At 41.6% G+C, this 20,555-nt stretch overlaps 1 protein-coding gene across 13 annotated transcripts in view; it reads left to right on the top strand.

Moving 5' to 3' along the window:
• TNRC6B (trinucleotide repeat containing adaptor 6B) overlaps positions 1–20,555 on the top strand; it is a 1,034,757-nt gene that overhangs the window by 554,589 nt on the left and 459,613 nt on the right. For all 13 annotated transcript variants that reach the window (XM_077452437.1, XM_077452434.1, XM_077452436.1 and 10 more), the window contains one exon: positions 14,319–14,497. In XM_077452437.1, coding sequence (XP_077308563.1) covers positions 14,319–14,497 — 179 coding nt within the window. The remainder of the gene's footprint in view (positions 1–14,318; positions 14,498–20,555) is intronic.

Here is a 20,555-nt window from a genome sequence, read left to right as displayed (position 1 = left end):
GTACAAAAACGCTCTATAAGAGTTGTTTTTTTTTTCTGCCAGGGGAATTTGCATTTTGTTTTAAGCCCTGTGTGCATGGAGCCTTAAAATTTTAGGGCAAAATTAAATTTGTGTGTCTGAGACACAACTTCTTGGTTACATTTTGATATAGCTGATTTAAGTGTGTGGAAAACAGCACAGCGGTTTCAGTAGGTGCAATGATCTACATTGATATGGCTAATGAACTAAATAGTTGTTTTCATACAACGATTTAAACTGGCTTTTGAGATGGCATATTCATAAATGTATGTTAATAAAACATTGAGCCTAACTAAAGCAGGGCAGAAATTGCCAGATTTAACATCCTCTCTTCCCATATTTAAAAGATAATATTCTCATTCAACTTATTTAAAGGGAGCAAAGCCACCTTTGATTTCCGGAACAAGCCAGGCAATTTACTGGCTAAAATCCTTCAGGGGCCTAATGCCAGATTGTATATACTACAGATAATTTCTTTACATGGATATCTCGCTTGTGGAATTGATGGGAACTTTGGCAGCACCACATCCTGGAAAAGACTATAAAAATGAACATCATATAATACAAAAAGTGACACTTGTGGTTTCACTTTAAGCTTGCAACAATTTTAAATCCATTGATTAGTTAAACCTGTACTTGTACATGTAAAATTCATTGTATCATTGCAAAATATATTGTATATGTTCAATCACTACTGAGTTAACGCATTTTGCACAAGGCATCATCAGAAGTTCGAGAGCTGTTAAATAAAAAGTTGTGGACAAAATCTTTTAAGGTGTAAACCCATATTGTATATAAAATCAAGTTCGAGATACTTGTTAAGGGAACCATAGGAGGGGTAGTAACATTAGCAACATATTATGCCCCCAACACACAGCAAGATCTTTTTGTAAAAAGTAAATTTGGTAAACTTATGGGGTTTACAGAGGGACAGTTGATTATGGGGGGAGATCTCAATATCCCTCCAATTCCTAGTGAAGACACCTCATCAGGGGTATCGCCAGTGGCGCCTAAAATAAGGAAGGGTATATCTCAGGCAATAATAAAAGCAAGATTGGTAGATATATGGCGACTATTACACCCCAAGGAAAGAGATTATTCTTTCTTTTCTAACCCGCATAGAGTGTACTCACGGATAGATGTATTTTTTGTTCCGCATAAACAACTACTTTCAGTTAAGGAAGCCACTATTGGCCTAATTACCCGGTCAGATCACGCCCCAAAAATAAAAAACAATCTGACAGAAAGAAACCACTTAGCCCCCAGGATGTGGAAACTTAATGAAAGCCTCCTCCAAGATCCTATAGTGATGGAAGATGTTTCGAAAGGAGATAAAATGGTTGTTTCAGGAGAATGAAGGCTCAAAAAATCCCCCGGGAATAATTTGGGAAACACACAAGCTTGGAGCAAGGATCAAGAAGGAAAGGGAAACCAAGTTAACAGAACTCTTAGCAAAAATACAACATCTAGAAGCATGCCCAGACTATAGAAGTAGAACAGGAACTTTTAAATACATGCAGACAAGTGACAGATCTATTACAGTATAGAGCCAAAATGACAATACAGATAGGACGTAAGTGCAGTTATGAATTGGGTAATAAATGCGGAAAACAACTGTCAAGAGCGCTACAGGAAATGCATACAAAGACATATATACCCACAATTAGGAAAAAGGATGGAGAAGAAGTGCAGCTACCAGGAAAGATTGCGGATGTGTTTGGCGATTTTTACTCCTCACTTTACAATTTGAATTTGGGGGTTCCAGACCAGGCAAAGATAGAGGATTATTTCATTTCAAGTGGAATGCCGTGTCTGACAAGTACTGCACAGGAGGAGATGGAATTGCCAGTCACATTAGCTGAGGTACAAAATGCAATAAAACAAGCAAAAAGTGGGAAGGCACCTGGTCCAGATGGACTTTCAGTACAGTATTACAAGTCACTTATGCCGGAATTATGCCCTTTATATGGTTAAACTGTTCAATGAAATAGGAGACATCCATCCACAACCATCTTAAATTCAGAGGCAGTCAAAGCTACAATTACAGTGATACAGAAAGAGGGTAAAGACCTGAAGCAATGCGCAAGTTACATGCCAATATCTTTGCTGAATGTGGATTTGAAAGTATTGAGTAAGATAATAGCAGGGGCGGACTGACCATTGGGCCACTCGGGCACTGCCCGAGGGCCCCATGCCACTAGGGGGCCCCATCAGGGTTGCCAGCCTCAGTAAAACCAGGGACAGTATGTAAAAATTTGTGTTTTTTTTTACATCTGTCCCTGAAATGTCCCTTACCGACATCCTTTTGGTCTAAAAATCCTGAGATTATAGCTGCCCCACCTCTCCAGTACCTTCTCAGCCAATAGAAACATGTCTGTGTATACTGTGTGATTGTATACTGTGTGTGTGTGTGTTTGTGTCTACTGTGTGGCCCCATAATCTCGGATTGCCAGGGGGCCCCATAATCTCCTATTGCCCGGGGGCCCCATGAGTTGTCAGTCCGCCCCTGGATAATAGCCTTCAGGATACAACAGCATTTGCCCTCCCTGATCCACCAAGATCAAGTGGGATTTGTTCCAACAAGAGAATCAAGAGATAACACTATTAAAGCCTTGAACTTAATGCTTATAGCCAATTCTACTAAGACCCCCTGCGTATTCTTAGGAGCTGATGCAGAGAATGCATTTGACCAGGTAGGGTGGGGGTTTGTTTTCGGTCCTCTGACATATAAAACTAGGGGGGGGGGGGGAATGATTGGCTGGATAGCAAGTATGTATAAAGGACCCACAGCTCAAGTAAAGTTAAATGGAGTGGTATCTCCACCCTTTGCGATAACAAATGGGACAAGACAGGGATGTCCATTGTCCCCTTTGTTCGCTTTGACCCTCTAACCATTGTTATGCATAGTAAGGCTTGATAGGGACATTCAAGGAATAACCATAGGAGGAATCAATAATAAAGTGGCAGCATATGCAGATGATATGCTTTTTTTCAGTGACAAATCTGGCAATTTCACTCCCGAACTTTTAAGGAAATTGAGTCATACAGTATACTATCCTATTTTAAAATAAACTGTTCCAAGTCAGAGGCTTTGATGGTAGCAGTCCCAAAGGAAATGATGAAGTTAATAAAATCAAATTATAAATTTAAATGGGCGGACCAATGTCTGGAACATTTATTGCAGTAGACCCCAATAAAACATATGAATAACATTTTTTGCCTGCACTAAATATGGTATGTGGACTACTGGAGAGATGGCATAGGGGAATACATTCCTGGTTTGGAAGAAGTAACATAATTAAGATGAATATCCTGCCAAAACTCCTATACCTCCTCCAGGCAGTCCCAATTCTAATACCAAGGAAACTTTTCAGAACTATCCAAACAATATTTATGAAATTCATATGGGCAGATAAACAACCAAGGAGAAGGAGGACATTATTGACACTACAGAAACAATACGGGGGGTTGGCAACACAGGATATGTATTATCAGGCTGTACATCTGGGCCGACTGCTGGACTGGTGCCGACATGGAGACCAGAAAATCTGGCCTAATCTAGAGCAGGCACAGTGTGGGGAGCTAATACATAGAGCACCCTGGTGCTATAGAAACTTGAAATCAGATACCAAGCCGCATCCTATAATAGGACCTACAATACAGATATGCTACAATCTTTTAGTTAAGAATAAGCGATCTACACAGAACTCCCCCTTGGTCCCCATATTAGGAAACCCGCGATTTATACCAGGCGTACAGAAAGGACCTTTTGATGCACTGATTAAACGAGGAATATACCAAGCCTCGCATTTCATAAAATCAGGCAAATGGCCAACATTGCAGGAGCTGATGGATAGAAAAGGCCCCTTTCAATCAGATTTCTAGCAGGCGGCGCAATTAGAACATTTTTTTTTTAAGCACTGGGACAGCACCAGGATTATTAGATCGTGGTTATATGCCATTTGAGAAACTATGTATGGAAAAGGAGCCAATCACACATATAATTTCAAAAATGTATGTGTTACTGACCAAACCACCAGAGAATTTTTCAGTTACCTTTCTTCCGAAAATGGGAAACAGATTTGGGGAGGACCTTTTCGGAAGAACATAAAATTAATATGATACAATCCATATTTAAAACAGCGACATGCACAAAATTACGTAAGAAACTAATTATAAAATTATCTCACAATGGTATGGAACACCAGAAAAACTTTAAAAATATTTCCCGGATACACCAAGTGAGTGCTGGAGATGCCAGAAAGTGCAGGGAAACTTTCTACATATATTGTGGTCATGGCCAAGAATTGAGAAATACTGGAAGGCGGTACGAGAGATCATTCAAAAATGTAGTGAGGGAGAAATACGTGAGGATCCAGCGTTATTTATTTTGCATCTGTCAGGGATCCTGAGGAAAACCTATAGGAATTCTAGCTTGTGGCACTTAGTGAATGCAGCTAGGGCATGCATAACAATTAAGTGGAAACAGACCTCCTACTGTGAGCATGTGGCTTAAGAAAGTAGAGGAGGTGAACAGGATGGAAGACATAGTATGGACAGCCAGGAAAAAATAAACATTTACTTATAAATTTGGACACCATGGAATTGCTACATTTCTTGGGGGGTGGAGGAGATGAGGATGAGAACTGGGGGGAGGGGGAGGAAGAGGAGGAAATGAGGGTGGAGAATTAAAAACTTGTTTCCCCCCCCCCTTTTTTTTTTGTTGCTGTTTGCTTTTGTTGGTTTGTTGTTTATTTTGGGGAAAGTAAGGAGGGAAATGAACTATAATTAAGGGAAGTGGGTGGAAAACTAGAAGGTGGTAGTTGTGTTTTGGCCGGGCCTGGGGATAGAGTCAACCCAGGGTCAAGCACAGGGTACGGGGGGGCGAAATCAGAGGGAGGTGTTACCTCGTTTTCGACCCCATGCTCTACCTCCCTCACTTACCAACTTAGCTGTTTCCTTAGACTTATATACAGAATTATAAGGAAGGTCAAAGACGCATTTACTTTTAGACTGAATTTACTTAATATTAAAAAAAAACAGTATGTAGATTGTTTAAAGCATTCAAATTACCGAATAACAGTATACAGGATTCATAAAAGGAAAAAGGAAGTATTATGGTATTGCATCATGGTATAAACTGGAACCTGATTAGGAATCAGCATAGTCAACAGTGGATCTATTTTAGCATTCTGATTCACCAAAAGTGATTGAGTTATCGGTGTTGCATAGCTATCTCAACGTGGAAGGTTGGATCTCTGTATTGTATTCTGAAGAGTCCCACTTTCCCCAGATAATATCATATTATGGGAGGGAATCTTCTATGACTGCTGTGAGATGTTCTATTCTATGGATATCTGCGATAGTGGAGAGGAACTGTGCAAAAGTAGGGGATGTGGTATTACTTGTTTAGCTGCCAAGAAAATATGCCATCAATTTATTGAGAGCATTTGTGGTGTTCATAAGGGGTAGGCCTAGTAGGAGATGTATAAGCTGAAAAGGGACCGGAATGTCTAGCACTTTTTCCAGAAGGGCATGAACTTGTGACCAGAAGGGGGCGATAACAGGACATTCCCAGAATATGTGGAAGTGGGTACCTAGGGAAGAGCCACATCTCCAACAGTGTCTATATGGTGAAAGTTTGTGGGCTGACAGTAATTCGGGGGTCCTACATCAATATCTTGTATGCCGTCTCCTTCTGGGCAACACATCTGGAGACCTTAGAAGTAGCATCCCATATTTTCCACCATTGTACCAGAGATATAGGTCTGTGAAGAATCTGAGTCCATCTCTGCATATGAGTGGCTCTGTTCAGTAATAGGAGTTGAGCTGTGAAGGATTTTATGGATAGTAGAAATCTGGTGAGGTTCATATGGGCCATAAGAGCATAACATTTCAAATTCTGTGGGCACATTTAAGGTCAATCGTGGGGATCTAGAAGTGACATTTTTTTTATCTGTAAGTAATAGTAAAATAGTGTTTTCGGATCTTATGTTTGGTTTGTAGATCAGAAAAAGATAGTAGTGTGTGTGTGTGTCACTGGATGTACCAAGTGTCTTAGTTGAAATATGCCAGCTTGGGTCCACGGCAACATGGAGTCATACGATAGGCTGTCAGGTATTTCTGAATTGAATAGGATGTTTATTAATAGTGAGCACTGGGAGGATAAGGTATATTTACTGGAATACCTCCCAATTGAGAGTGTGAATAACATGGAATTTAGACAGATTTTCCGTAGTTGGGGGGGGGGGGGGTAAATTTGTCTGAGGAGGGCCAAAGCATACAGCACGGGTGAGCTGGGAGTGTGATACTCATCTCGATTTCTGACCATCTGTTTGGGGCAAATCGAGACGTCCATGAAGAGATGGCTTTTAGATGGGTAGCATAGTAATACTTAATGATATCCGGGGCTCCTAGACCTATGCGGATAGGCAGGGGACCAGAAGGACCGAGTTAGCTACCCTGTGATATGCATTATTCCAGATAAAATTAATGAAATTCCTGTGAAGCATTTTGAGCTGGGTTATTGGGATCATTACGGGGAGAGTTTCAAAAAGATACAGCAATTTGGGGAGAATAGACATCTTAAGGAAGTTAATTCTACCAATAGGAGATAAGGGAAGCGCTGTCCAGTTCTTTAGCGGTCTGTTGATCTCTGAGAATAAAGGAGGGAAGTTTACTTGATATAATGTGGAGTAGGAGGGTGATGAGCGTTCCCCCCGAGATATTTGCGTGATTGAGAGCACCATCGATATTTGAAATTATTTTTCAGGGTTTTCGTCAGTTCAGTCGAGAGATTAATGGGTAGGGCTTCAGTTTTAGTTGGGTTGATTTTGAAAACAGATAGGTTGCCGAATGTTTGTAAGGTTGAATGAAGTGATGGAAGTGATATATGTGGATGAGTGACTGTCAGTAGTATATCATCCGCAAAAAGGGATAGTTTGTACTTCTGATGTCTGTCTCCACCGAATGTCTGGATGGGCACGTATAGCTGCCGCCAGGGGTTCAAGGCTGAGGATAAATAGCAGGGGGTGACAGTGGGCAGCCCTGTCTAGTACTGTTACTAAGGGGGAATGATGCTGAGACATGGGAGGCCATCTGAACCTGGGACGTAGGGGTGGAGTATAATGCTCTTAGGGCTTGTAGAAAGGGTCCAGAGAAACCATATCTTGTCAGTGTAGCAAACATGAATGACCAATTCAGGCGGTCAAATGCCTTCTTAGCGTCTAGGCTTAGTACTACAGCAGGTCTGTTGGTTTTGTTCAGGAGGTCTATAAGGTATATGGTACGTCTAGTGTTATCCCCTGCATGTCTGGTTGGGACGAATCCACCTTGGCCCTTATGACTTAGTGTGGGGAGAAGTAGGGATAATTTATTAGCTAATATTTTCGGAAAAAATTTTGTAGTCAGAATTTAAAAGCGGTAGTTGTCCGGTAATGAAGGATCCTTTTCTGTCTTCGGAATCACTGTGATGAAAGCATGTAGGAATTGAGCGTGGGGGATCTTCCCTGTCATAAATGAGGCAAAGAGCATCTCCATGTAAGGTATTATGGTTGGGAGAAATTTTTTATAATAGGAATAAGGGAGTCCATCCGGGCCTGGGGATTTGTGGACCGGGAGTTGTTTTATGACTTCAGTGATTTCTTCAGCCGAGATATGTGCATTAAGTCCCAAACGGTCATCCGGGGAAAGGGTGGGGAGATTTAAAGAGTTAGTAAACCTGTTAAAGTTATCTTGTGTAAAATGGGAGTTTGAATCCATGGCCAAGCAACTATACAATTTCTTATAGAAATCACCAAAAACACCAGTCATAGCTTGGGGGCAATATGTGGGTTTACTATCGTATTGCGTTAGGAAGTCGGGTATAGAAGCTTGGGGGCGTGGTTTTAGTTTGTTTTAGTTTGTTGACTAGCAGTCGGTGGGGCTTATTGGCTAATTCATAATATTTTTGTTTTGACCAAAGCATAGATTTGGTGATTCTGGCCAGGTTCAATTTTTTTATGCAATTATGTAGGGCTGTTAGGGCTTGGAGACACTCCACCGTGGGATGCCTGAGCAGTTTTTGTTCGGTGTCTGATAGTTGAGTTAGTAAGGTTGAGGGTTGTAGGTCTCTATCTTTTTTAAGGCGCGATCCAGTGGCGATACATTCACCCCTGAAGAACACCTTGTGAGCGTCCCACAAGGTAGATATCTCCGATACCGAATCTTTGTTTATCTGAAAGAATTTGTTTAGTTTTTCCTGCAGGTTTATTTGGGTCACAGGTGCATTAAGGAGCGATTCGTTAAGACGCCAATGGCATTTCCTATGGTTGGGCGCAGACAAGAGAAGGTCTAAAATTATGTGTGCGTGATCTGACCACGTGATTGGGAGAATGTTTGAGTCAACTAGGTATGGCAATAAAGGTGCAGAAATAAAGAAATAGTCAAGTCTCGTGTACAGTTTGTGGGGTGGAGAGAAAAATGAGAACTGTTTGGCTGTCGGATGTTTAATTCTCCAAGAGTCAAACAGTCCATGTGTCCTGATCGTCCTACGAAATGAGGAGGAAGATTTTTGTACCTGTGGAGAGGGAGTATTTTGAAACAGGGCAGCCCTGTCCTTGTTTGGGGACATGCATAAGTTAAAATCTCCTCCAATAATCTGGAAGGGTTGGGAAAAAGTGTGGAGTTTCTCAAAGAAATTTTCTAGAAAACCAATTTGTCCCGAATTGGGTGCATACACATTCATCAAGGTAAAGGATGTGTTCAAGTGATCACAGTCCAGGAGAACATAACAGCCCTGGGGGTCAATATATGAGGATTTTACTCGTATGGCAGAGGAACGTTTGAGGAGGACAGCCACCCCAGCTTTTCCAGAAGGATCGGCAAAAGTTGTAGGAAAGTGTCTAGATGCAAATTTGAACGATCCCTCTGCCTTGAAATGTGTCTCCTGGATCATGATCACGTCTGCCTTAGAGGCTTTGAACTCTTTTAGGGCCAGTCACCTCTTTCGGATGGAGTTCAGGCCTTTTAACATTGCATGAAAATATACTAACATATATTGTGGACAATTCTGGCATTCTGCTCAAACCATGATGTAAAAAGCAAATACTGTATACTTATATAATTAAACCTGTAAAGGTAGATTTGGAGGATGGAAATATAGACACATTTCCTAGTTGGGTCAAAAAAAAGACCCATATAGAACCTTAAAAATAAAGAAAAAAAAACACCATCAAATAAGGATGAACCTGTAAATAAAAACTGATTATGTAACTGAGCATGGGATCAAAAAGGATCCTTAAACTAAAAAAAGAAAAACGAAAGATAAAAAATAGAACATATATTTGGAACCATATAGGTAGAATGCCCGAGGAGGGGAATCTCTCCAGGGGAACATGGTCAGAAATCAGGACCATGTAGAGGGAACATGGCAGTCCGCAAGACTTAACTCGTTGGTCCTAGTCTAATCCGAACATGAAATGAAAGAAGTAAGTTGGGAACTTTTCAACTGCAATTGCCCAGAAGCAATTGCTCTTGGGTGAGAACCACAGGGAGGGGGATTTCAGCCTCTGAGCCCAGAGACTTGAGAACATAGAGGCAAGAAGATGGGGCCTCTGTGTAAAAGGAAAAAAAAAAAGGAAAGCCATAGGAGTTATCCAAAAATATTTATCAAGTAGGGCCTTTAGAGGATGCATTCCTCTGAGGGGTGAAAGGGGTTTTTCTGGGTTTGTGGCAAACCGGAGTCCATATTTTCCCAGGTGTTGAGAAGGGTCTAGTAAATGGAGTCTGTGTTTGCAGATCCTCTTCAGGGATGGGGGGAAGTCGCAGATTTTTGATGAAAGATTCACTTTCCTGGAGGTCTCTCATGGTGTGTTGCGAGCCATCCTTGGTTACCGTTAGACTGAAGGGGAAGCCCCATCTGTAGGGAATCTGATGGTGCTGTAGATGGGCGGTAATCGGGCGTAGAGTGCCACTTTTATCCAGTCTTGTGGGCGATAGGTCGCTAAAGATTTGAATCTACGCTCCTTTGAATTCCACTCTGGACCTGTTACGGGTGGCTATGGTCAAAGCTTCCTTGCTTTCGTAAAAATGGAAACAAACTACTATGTCTTCGAGATTGGCACCTTGGGGTGGTCTAGGAGCTAGTGATCTGTCAAGGCGCCAGTCAATATCAGGAATGTCGGGTGCCAAAGTGATAAAGAGAGACAAAAGATAGGGTCTGATTTCTTTGTAATGGACTCAGGGACACCGCGGATCCGAAGGTTCTGCCGACGTTCCCTGTTCTCAAGATCTTCTTGTTGTATGTGTATTTGTGATACCACATTTTTAAGATTGGTGTTTTCATCCTCCAATGCTTGGACATAATTCACCATGTCATCAAACTTTGATTCCAGGGTATCTGTTCTTTCCCTTAGCTGGTCTATTTCCCCTCCAAGTTCATGAGCCAGTTTATTTACCTCCTTGGTAATATGTGTGTGTAAGGCATTGAAGCAAGGCCTGCAATTTCAGATCTAAAATGTCTACCGTCACTAAAGTAGCCATTGCAGGTTGATCTAACTGACCCAGGCCGTGTGGTTTGGGTGGAGGATTAGCAGCAAAAAGTGAGGGATCGACCAGCGGGAGTGCGTCTGGTGGGTTTGCGGCTTCCGCCGAACTAATTGAGGCCGGGGATTGTGGCCTACGTAGGTATTTGTCCATGAGGTATGAGAGCCCGTTCACACAGGGGCAACTCAGGATCCGACTTCAGGTCACCCCTAGTCACCTCAAGTCGCGCTACATATAAAAATCAATGTAAGTGAATGAGAGCCATCTTAATGCACAGTACTGAAGTCGCTCTGACTTCAGACCTGTACTACTTCTAGGCGACTGGTACCCATTGATTTCAATGGAAGTGGCCTCCAAGTCGGATCTCCATCTACAGTGCCTTGCGAAAGTATTCGGCCCCCTTGAACTTTTCAACCTTTTGCCACATTTCAGGCTTCAAACATAAAGATTTAAAATTTTTATTTTTTGTGAAGAATCACCAACAAGTGGGACACAATTGTGAAGTGGAACGAAATCTATTGGATTTTTGAAACTTTTTTAACTAATAAAAAAATGAAAAGTGGGGCATGCAAAATTATTCGGCCCCCTTGCGTTAATTCTTTGTAGAGCCACCTTTTGCTGCGATTACAGCTGCAAGTCGCTTGGGGCATGTCTCTATCAGTTTTGCACATCGAGATACTGAAATTCTTGCCCATTCTACCTTGCAAAACAGCTTGAGCTCAGTGAGGTTGGATGGAGAGCGTTTGTGAACAGCAGTTTTCAGCTCTTTCCACAGATTCTCGATTGGATTCAGGTCTGGACTTTGACTTGGCCATTCTAACACCTGGATACGTTTATTTGTGAACCATTCCTTTGTAGATTTTGCTGTTTGTTTGGGATCTTTGTCTTGTTGGAAGATAAATCTCCGTCCCAGTTTCAGGTCTTTTGCAGACTCCAACAGGTTTTCATTCAGAATGGTCCTGTATTTGGCTGCATCCATCTTCCCCTCAATTTTAACCATCTTCCCTGTCCCTGCTGAAGAAAAGCAGGCCCAAACCATGATGCTGCCACCACCATGTTTGACAGTGGGGATGGTGTGTTGAGGGTGATGAGCTGTGTTGCTTTTACGCCAAACATATCGTTTTGCATTGTGGGCAAAAAGTTTGATTTTGATTTCATCTGACCAGAGCACCTTCTTCCACATGTTTGGTGTGTCTCCCAGGTGGCTTGTGGCAAACTTTAGACGAGACTTTTTATGGATATCTTTGAGAAATGGCTTTCTTCTTGCCACTCTTCCATAAAGGCCAGATTTGTGTGCAGTGCACGACTGATTGTTGTCCTATGGACAGACTCTCCCACCTCAGCTGTAGTTCTCTGCAGTTCATCCAGAGTGATCATGGGCCTCTTGGCTGCATCTCTGATCAGTCTTCTCCTTGTCTGAGCTGAAAGTTTAGAGGGACGGCCAGGTCTTGGTAGATTTGCAGTGGTCTGATACTCCTTCCATTTCAAAATGATCGCTTGCACAGTGCTCCTTGGGATGTTTAAAGCTTGGAAAATCTTTTTGTATCCAAATCTGGCTTTAAACTTCTCCACAACAGTATTATGGACCTGCCTGGTGTGTTCCTTGGTCTTCATGATCCTCTCTGTGCTTTCAACAGAACCCTGAGACTATCACAGAGCAGGTGCATTTATACAGAGACTTGATTACACACAGGTGGATTCTATTTATCACCATCAGTCATTTAGGACAACATTGGATCATTCAGAGATTGTCGCTGAACTTCTGGAGTGAGTTTGCTGCACTGAAAGTAAAGGGGCCGAATAATTTTGCACACACCACTTTTCAGTTTGGTCACCATGACGTCACACTGGGTTCCCGGATGTCGAGCATCATACTACATTGACTGAGTTCACAAATGATTCTTCTCTACGTATTGTATGGATGTATATCTGTATTCATGGTGCTGTTTTAGCAAAATCTGTTATGTTTTTGTATAATACATTTCTAAGAAAATTTGTTTTTAAAAAAAACTTTTTTTGATTGCTATGCGATTTTTTTCATATGTAATGTTTGATACCATTAAAAGTTCCGTTGAGGCTAGTCACCTCTCCCCCTGCTTTCCTTGTTTATATAGAAAATTACATAGATCCCCAAATATTATGTTTTTTTTTTTTTTTTTTTTTTTTTAGCAAAGACCCTAGAGAATACAATGGCAGTTGTTGCAACTTTTTATCTCGCACGGTATTTGCACAGCAATTTTCTAACGCGTTTTTCAGGAAAAAAAAAGTTTCATGCTTTAAAAAAAAAAAAAACAGTAAAGTTAGCCCAATTTTTTGGCATAATGTGGAAGATGAAGATACGCCGAGTAAATAGATACCCAACATGTCACGCTTCAAAATTGCGCGTGCTCGTGTAATGGCGCCAAACTTTGGTATTTAAAAATCCCCATAGGCGACGTTTTAACATTTTTTACTGGTTACATGTTTTGAGTTACAGAGGCTAGAATTATTGCTCTCATGCTGACGTTTGCGGCGATACCTTACATGTGGTTTGAACACTGTTTTCATGTGGGCGGGACTTACGTATGCGTTCGCTTCTGCGTATGAGCTCGCGGGGACAGGGGCGCTTTAAATTTTCTTTTTTTTTTATTGTTAATTTTACTTTCTTTTTTTAGTTTGACAATTTAAAAAAAATAAAAAATAAATTTGATTACTTTTATTCCTATTACAACATGTAATCATCCCTTGTAATAGGAATATGGCATGATCGGACCTATTTACAGTGAGATATGGGGTCAATAAGACCCCACATCTCACCTCTAGGCTGGGAAGCCTAAAATAAAAAAACAAAAAAACGATCACGGCTTCCCACCCGAGGCGGCGACGGTTTTTGAATGTAGAGGCGTGACATCATAACATCGCGCCCGGCCTCTGAACGATAGAGACTCCGGCGACCATCTGGTCCCCTGAAAATCTCTATGATAAACATCCGGGGGCCGGCTGATCCTGCTTCCATCGGTGAGTCGGTAGAAGCACCGAGGGGGGGGGATCCCCTCCCGCCGCCCGTAAGAACGATGAAACTGCGGAGCAGCCGCTATGATCATTCTTATGGTGCAGGGAATCGCCGGCCTGAGAGAGCCAATATCTGAATGATGTCTGTAGCTGCGGGCATCATTCAGATATACCCCCAGAAAGTCAAGGACGTCCCAGGACGTCCACCCGGCGCGAAGTGGTTAATGGTGACACAAAATCGTTTCCCACTGGTACTGAATCCCCACTAAGCTGTAAACATTTTACCAACTGATTCTAGAGGCTTGTTGGGGTTTTAAGAATAGTAAAAGGGCTCTTTTTCTGGGAGTGTTAACTATTCTAGTGTGTCTGGAACTTCCCAGAAGTAATTATTCACTGCACTACGGCCATTATGGAAGAGATCCCTGATTTGTTACCTCCTCCAACTTAACAATATAAAGATATTTAAATAAAATTGCAGCTGTTGAGTGTCCAGAACCTCTATAGCAACACTGTGGGAACTGGTAATTCTACATACCATGTCCTTACTGGTTTGCTAAAGTGCAGGATAGCATGCTTAAAAATATAAAAGACAAATTCATTTCCACATCAGGACCCAGGTGATCCTTATGTAGATCATGACAGTTGCTGAATGGAAATTGATTTGATATTGTAAGGAATGTAATTTTTTACTCTTGCTGCTATACAATATTGTGATGATTTTATTTTTTATCAAACATTTGTGCGTTTTCTCATGTTAATGTATCCTCTAATAAAATTATGCACAGGTACAAAATCTATGCAAGATGGCTGGGGAGAAAGTGAAGCACCGGTAACAGGGACACGTCACAGCAGTTGGGATGAGGAAGAAGAGGGTGTTGTCTGGAACAGTGCAGGATCTCAGGGAAGTGGCTCCTCCCACAACTCAGCAGGGTGGGGCCAAGGAGGAAAGAAACCACAGATTAAGGTAAATCATTGAAATTATAAGCAAAATTTGGAGTCCCATATTTTCTCAAGAGGTTGTCAGAATGTTTATACTCAAATAATAAAATAGTATTGTAATTATGAAAATATGCATATCTTTGATTTGGGAGATTTACTATTCTCTACCAATACCAACAAGAAATTCAAGTTTATCCGTGTTATTTTGAAGACAAGTGACACAAATAATATTGCTTAAGAACATATATACTTATTAACTAAAAATACAGTGCAAAATAATATCACGTATATTTTGTGATAAAAAATAAATAAATGGATATACTCCTACATATCAGAGATAAATGATGATAAAGATAATATTCACAGTTAAGCTCTTATTACAAAATATTACATTTCAATACTTAAATGATACTTGTAAATTTAAGACTTGGTAACTCTTATGCCCTGTACACATGGTCGGACTTTCCAACGGAAAATGTGCGATTGGATCGTGTTTTCGGAAAATCAGATTGTGTGTGGGCTCCAGCGGACTTTTTCCATCGGAATTTCCGACACACAAAGTTTGAGAGCTGGATCTAAAATTTTCCGAATAACAAAATCCGATCGTTTAAATTCCGATCGTGTGTAGACAGTTCCGATGGACAAAGTGCCACTCATGCTCAGAATAAATTACAAGACTAAAGCTATTGGCTACTGGCCCGGTTTATAGTCCCGTTGTACGTGTTCTACGTCACCGCGTTCAGAACGATCGGATTTTCCGACAACTTTGTGCAACCTTGTGTATGCTAGACAAGTTTTGGCCAAAATCCATCAGAAAAAATCAGACGGATTTTGTCGTCGGAAAATCCGACCGTGTGTACACGGCATAAGTGAATAACTTCTGTGGTCTCACGGGCTTATGTAAACAGTTTTGTTTACCTTAACATTGATCTTAACGTGATCTCTTCTCAGAACAAACAGATCTTACTTACACTCTTAAATGTACACAGACAAAATATCATATTGTACACAGCTTGATAATCCAATCAAGTTTTATGTCATTTAGAGTGAATCTATTTTACACATATATCATAATAATACCATTGTACCGATATTGGCTTTAGCTTTATAAAGACAGACAAAACTGTGTGTGTTTTTTAATATTTGGCATATAATTATTTCATACTGCAGTTAAAAATACAACTCCAATTTGCTTTGCCATATATTTAAATGGTCTTAGTAATGTATATGCAAAAACAATTCAATCACCAAAAAGGTATACCGTATATACTCGAGTATAAGCCGAGATTTTCAGCCTCTTTTTTGAGGCTGAAAGTGCCCCCCTCGGCTTATACTCGAGTCATCGCCGTCTGACTGCTCGATCAGCGTATCGAGCAGACAGACGGCGGACATACTACAATTCGAAAGCCGCGCCTCCGCCTCCGCCTGTGATAGGCGGAACACTCAATTTCCCAGCAGTCAGTGTTCCGCCTATCACGGACATCCTCTCATCCTCGTACTACGGACGAGGATGAGAGGATGTCCGTGATAGGCGGAACACAGGCTGCTGGGAAATTGAGTGTTCCACCTATCGGAGGCGGAGGCGCGGCTTTTGAATTGTAGAATGGCCGCCGAGAAGAGCGGCCATCCTGGAGCGGCGATCCATCAGCACGGCACGGGACGGAGGAGGCACAGGACGACGGAGGCTCGGGACGACAGCTCGGGACGGAGGAGGCTCGGGACGGAGGTAGGCTGGACACACACACAAGGCTGCACGGACACACACACACAGGGATGGATGGATGGATGGACACACACACACACACACAGGGATGGATGGATGGATACACACACAGGGATGGATGGACGGACACACACACAGGGATGGATGGATGGATGGACACACACACAGGGATGGATGGACGGACACACACACAGGGATGGACGGACACACAGGGATGGACAGCCATGTCTCACCCTCGGCTTATACACGAGTCAATAAGTTTTCCAGTTTTTTTGGGGGTAAATTGGGGGCCTCGGCTTATATTCGGGTCGGCCTATACTCGAGTATATACGGTAATATGGAAAGGTTAATACTTTACCAGAACTTTAAGAAGTCTGTCAGTTTGAGAAGAGTAGTCCCCAAAGGAACTTCTTTCAACATTGCTACATGATCGTTTTCTCTTCCTCCCCCCCATCCCGAGAGAGATAGACAGCTCTAGGTAGCAAGGCAGAGAGAGAACCTCTCTTCCTTCTTCCTGAGATCTCCTGATTGATCACATTCCTTCAGCCTTTTTTCTTCCCATCGCTCCTCATACTTGTATGTGATAGACATAACCTTCTGACCTTGGCTTAATGACATACCATTAATTGTGTGATAGTTGACAATCAGGTGTCAATATCCCCAGCCGTCCTGGCGCTTCTTAAAATATATGGGTTGAGAAAGTTTACCCCACACAATTAACTGGGGTTGTAAATGCCATGAAAGTGAAGTCATTATTCTAATGATAGCATAACAGTTATTCATGAATATTCCCATTAAATAGGATACCATATCTGCAACCTTATAATAATGTATATGTAGTAAACAGGTTTATATGTGACTAATTAATACAGATACACTGTAAACATATTATACAAAAAAATATTATTTAATATATATGACGTTATTCACTTATGTATAGAAGTATTCCAATATAATACTATATACCTTAGGTTAATACATTACTTGTACTTAAAGCGGTTGTATACCTGCTGAAGTTTTTTTTTTTTCCCTGACCTGCAAAGGATGCGGTGCATACTAGCTCATTATGAAATACTTACCTTAGAACGAGGCCCCGACATCTGGCCTGATCCACACCGAGGGAGCTGACATGTTCCCTGTGTATTTCTTCCGGGTATCACGGCTCCGGCGCTGTGAGTGGCCGGAGCCACAATATCGATTTCTTTCCGGTACTTTCAGCTGAGAATCCCCTGTTCGCATGCGCCGCTGCAGTCAGCGGCACATTGCGAGGGGAATATCCCCTAAACCGTACAGGTTTAGGAGATATTTTTTTTACCTACATGTAAGTCTTATTATAGGCTTTCCTGTAGATTAAAGTAAAAAATTTGACTATACAACCATTTTAATATTATAATACATTTCTAAACGATACACCGTCTGTGGAATCTCCCCTTATCTTGTTTATTTTACTAAGCGTCTAACGCATTGAATTACAACCTGGGAGAGGGTACAAACTTGCACAGTCTCCTAAGACAGAAAAAAAATGTCTATTCATTAGCTATGACCTCAAATTTCACCTCTAAAAAGAAATACAAGATGGCTTTGGGTTTGCTATAAATTCTTTTAACCTAAAATGTTCTGAAGGTATTATCCGAAAGACTATACATACAAAGTGCTCCTAAACAAGCAAAACCAAGGTATTCTAAATGTGCCTTAATTTACCCCATATTTATCATTAAAAATATTATTGTACAATCCATAAAGTATACAATAAGAAACATCAAAAATTATTTAATTTATTTTTAGGCTGTATTCACATGTAAGTATCATGTGAAAGTAGGTGTAATGTACCAAAGTCCTTACTGATAATTGCCATATCAATAACCATCTTGGTTGCATGTCACTACTTTGTACATCTAAATATTATAAGCATATCTAAACCCCAAAACAAATGTATTAAAGTGGTTGTAAACCCTTACAACACACTTTGACCTACAGGTAAGCCTAGATTAAGGCTTACCTGTAGGTCCAAGAAATATCTCCTAAACATACACGGTTTAGGAGATATTTGCCTAAAGACAGGCACCGCTGTCTACGGCGCGCAGGCGCACTGAGTGCGGCACCGTCAATGGCGAATATGGCGCGCGCGGCGGCTCCCATGTGCAGGAGTGACGGCTTCGCCGACTGACAGCGGCGGAGCGGCGAGACCCACCGAGAAGATGGATGCGCCGGACTACAGGGGACAGCGGTGACATCGCTGGCTCCTGTGTCAGGTAAGTGACACATAATGGACTACTATGCGATGCATAGTAGTCCATTATGCTTTACCTTTGCAGGGAATAAAAGAGGAAGTAAACTCATCAGGGTTTACTTCCTCTTTAATTATTGCTGTTTTCCACTTTGTGATCCTGCCAGTAATACACTTACTGTCCTAATGCATGTATGTATAATGCTTACTCATTGTACTGTTTTTTTATGGGGGAGCAGCAATGTCACCTATGTAGTGCCAACAATTTGTGCAGCTTTTTACAATCTAAAGGGAGACAATACACCAACAGTACAATTCAGTACAAGAGGGTTTGAAGGGCCCTGCTCCTATGGGCTTACAATCCAAGAGGGAGGGACTGATGAAACAAAAAAAAGGTAGTGACTGAGGGATGAGCTGATGAGGGAAGTAGAAGATTTGTTTGTATGCTGAAGGCACGATAGTCCTCCCTGAAGAGATGAGTTTTTGGGGATCACCTAAAAGTGGACAGAGCAGAAGATAACCGGACAGATTTGGGGCAGTGAGTTCCAGAGGATGGGAGAGGCTCTGGATAAGTTCTGGAGAAGAGCATGGGAGAAGGAGATGAGGTAGCTAGAGAGCAGAAGGTCTTTGGAGCAGCGGAGAGGATGTTTTGGGTGATAATTGGAGATAAGATCTGGTGATGTAGCTCCGGGGCAGAATTGTAAATGGCTTTGTATTTTATTGTTAGTGTTTTGAATTATATTTCTTGGGCATTGGGAAGCCAGTGGAGCAATTGGCAGAGAGGTGTGGCGGACACTGAACGGTTGGTAAGGCGGATGAGTCTGGCAGCGGCATTCACGATAGACTGAAGAGGGGATAGCTTGCGGAGATGTATACCAATGTGAAGGGATTTACAATAGTCAAGGCAAGAGATAATAAGGGAGTGAGTAAGGTAGAAAGAAAAACTGGGCTAGTCAACAAATAATGAATAATAAAAAGTGACACAGGCAGCAGCTCAAATGTTGGATACACACATAAACAGGAGAGATTGGGGGGGGGGGGGGGGTAGAGCTGCGCCATTGTACATTATGTGTAATATTATTAATAGACCAATAGTCTATATAAATCAGTCCTCCAATGACACCACATTAACTCCACACACAGAAAAGAGTAACCGTATCATAAACCTTCTTACCAGATAGCAAGCAGAAAGGGCGTTTGGCTGTAGCCCAGCCACGGCCTTTAGCTTGAAATGACCACTGGAAACACACAGGGACTAGACCTTATAGTCACTTGACAGAGTAGAGCCGCTGTGTGCAGTCTGCAGAGGGTCCTGTGTGCAGTTTTTCTTTCTTCTGAGCCCACTCTGAGTGTACCATTGAAGTACGGCTATGAATTCTGCAAGACACCTAGGGTGGTTTTCAGCTGTAAGGTCCGGTCCCTGTGTGTTTCCAGTGGTCATCATTGCAAGCTAACGACCTTGGCTGAGTGAGTAAGGTGCTTAGTGGGGTCAACGGTTAGAAAGGGGCCTATTTTGGAGCTGTTTCGGAGGTGAAGTCTGCAAGATTTGGACAGTGATTGGTTTGGGGTCTGAAAGGACAGGTCAGATTCCAGAATTACACCTAGCACCCTGGTATGAGGGGAGGGACTGATGGTTGTAATATTAATGTTGATGGAGAAGTGGGGGGAGGGTGACATCCATGCTGACATATCAGTTAGTAATTGTTCTGGATATTTTATAGATGGGCAACTCCTACACTTATATTGATTTAGTAGTTCCAAATTAATAACTACTGCAGTAAGAAACACACACAATATACACCCAGCATCTTTCCAAATATTTTATTGTGATGCAATAGAAGGTTTAATAGAAGGTTTTTATACACATGATCTCATAGGTATCACATTGATATTACAATTGTACTTTTATGGTAACAAGGAGTGTAACATAGGCAGGCTAATTCTAATCAGGACTCGAAAGAATGCAAACATGTAAAGGAAACATTAGTAGTGCCAAGCGCAGTGTGCAATATATACAAAATAGAATACCATTTTATATACAGAACTTACAAATATCCTTTACAGTAATGCGAGAATCAAGGAGTAGAGATATTTGCTGTCAGCATAGAGGTGATACTGGAAGCCCTAGGAGTT

This window comes from Lithobates pipiens, unplaced genomic scaffold (assembly GCF_037356315.1).
Source record: "Lithobates pipiens isolate NorthernLeopardFrog02 unplaced genomic scaffold, aLitPip1_a1.2 Scaffold_23, whole genome shotgun sequence".
In the NCBI taxonomy this organism is placed as follows: domain Eukaryota; kingdom Metazoa; phylum Chordata; class Amphibia; order Anura; family Ranidae; genus Lithobates; species Lithobates pipiens.
This window is presented reverse-complemented; position numbering and strand designations above follow the sequence as displayed.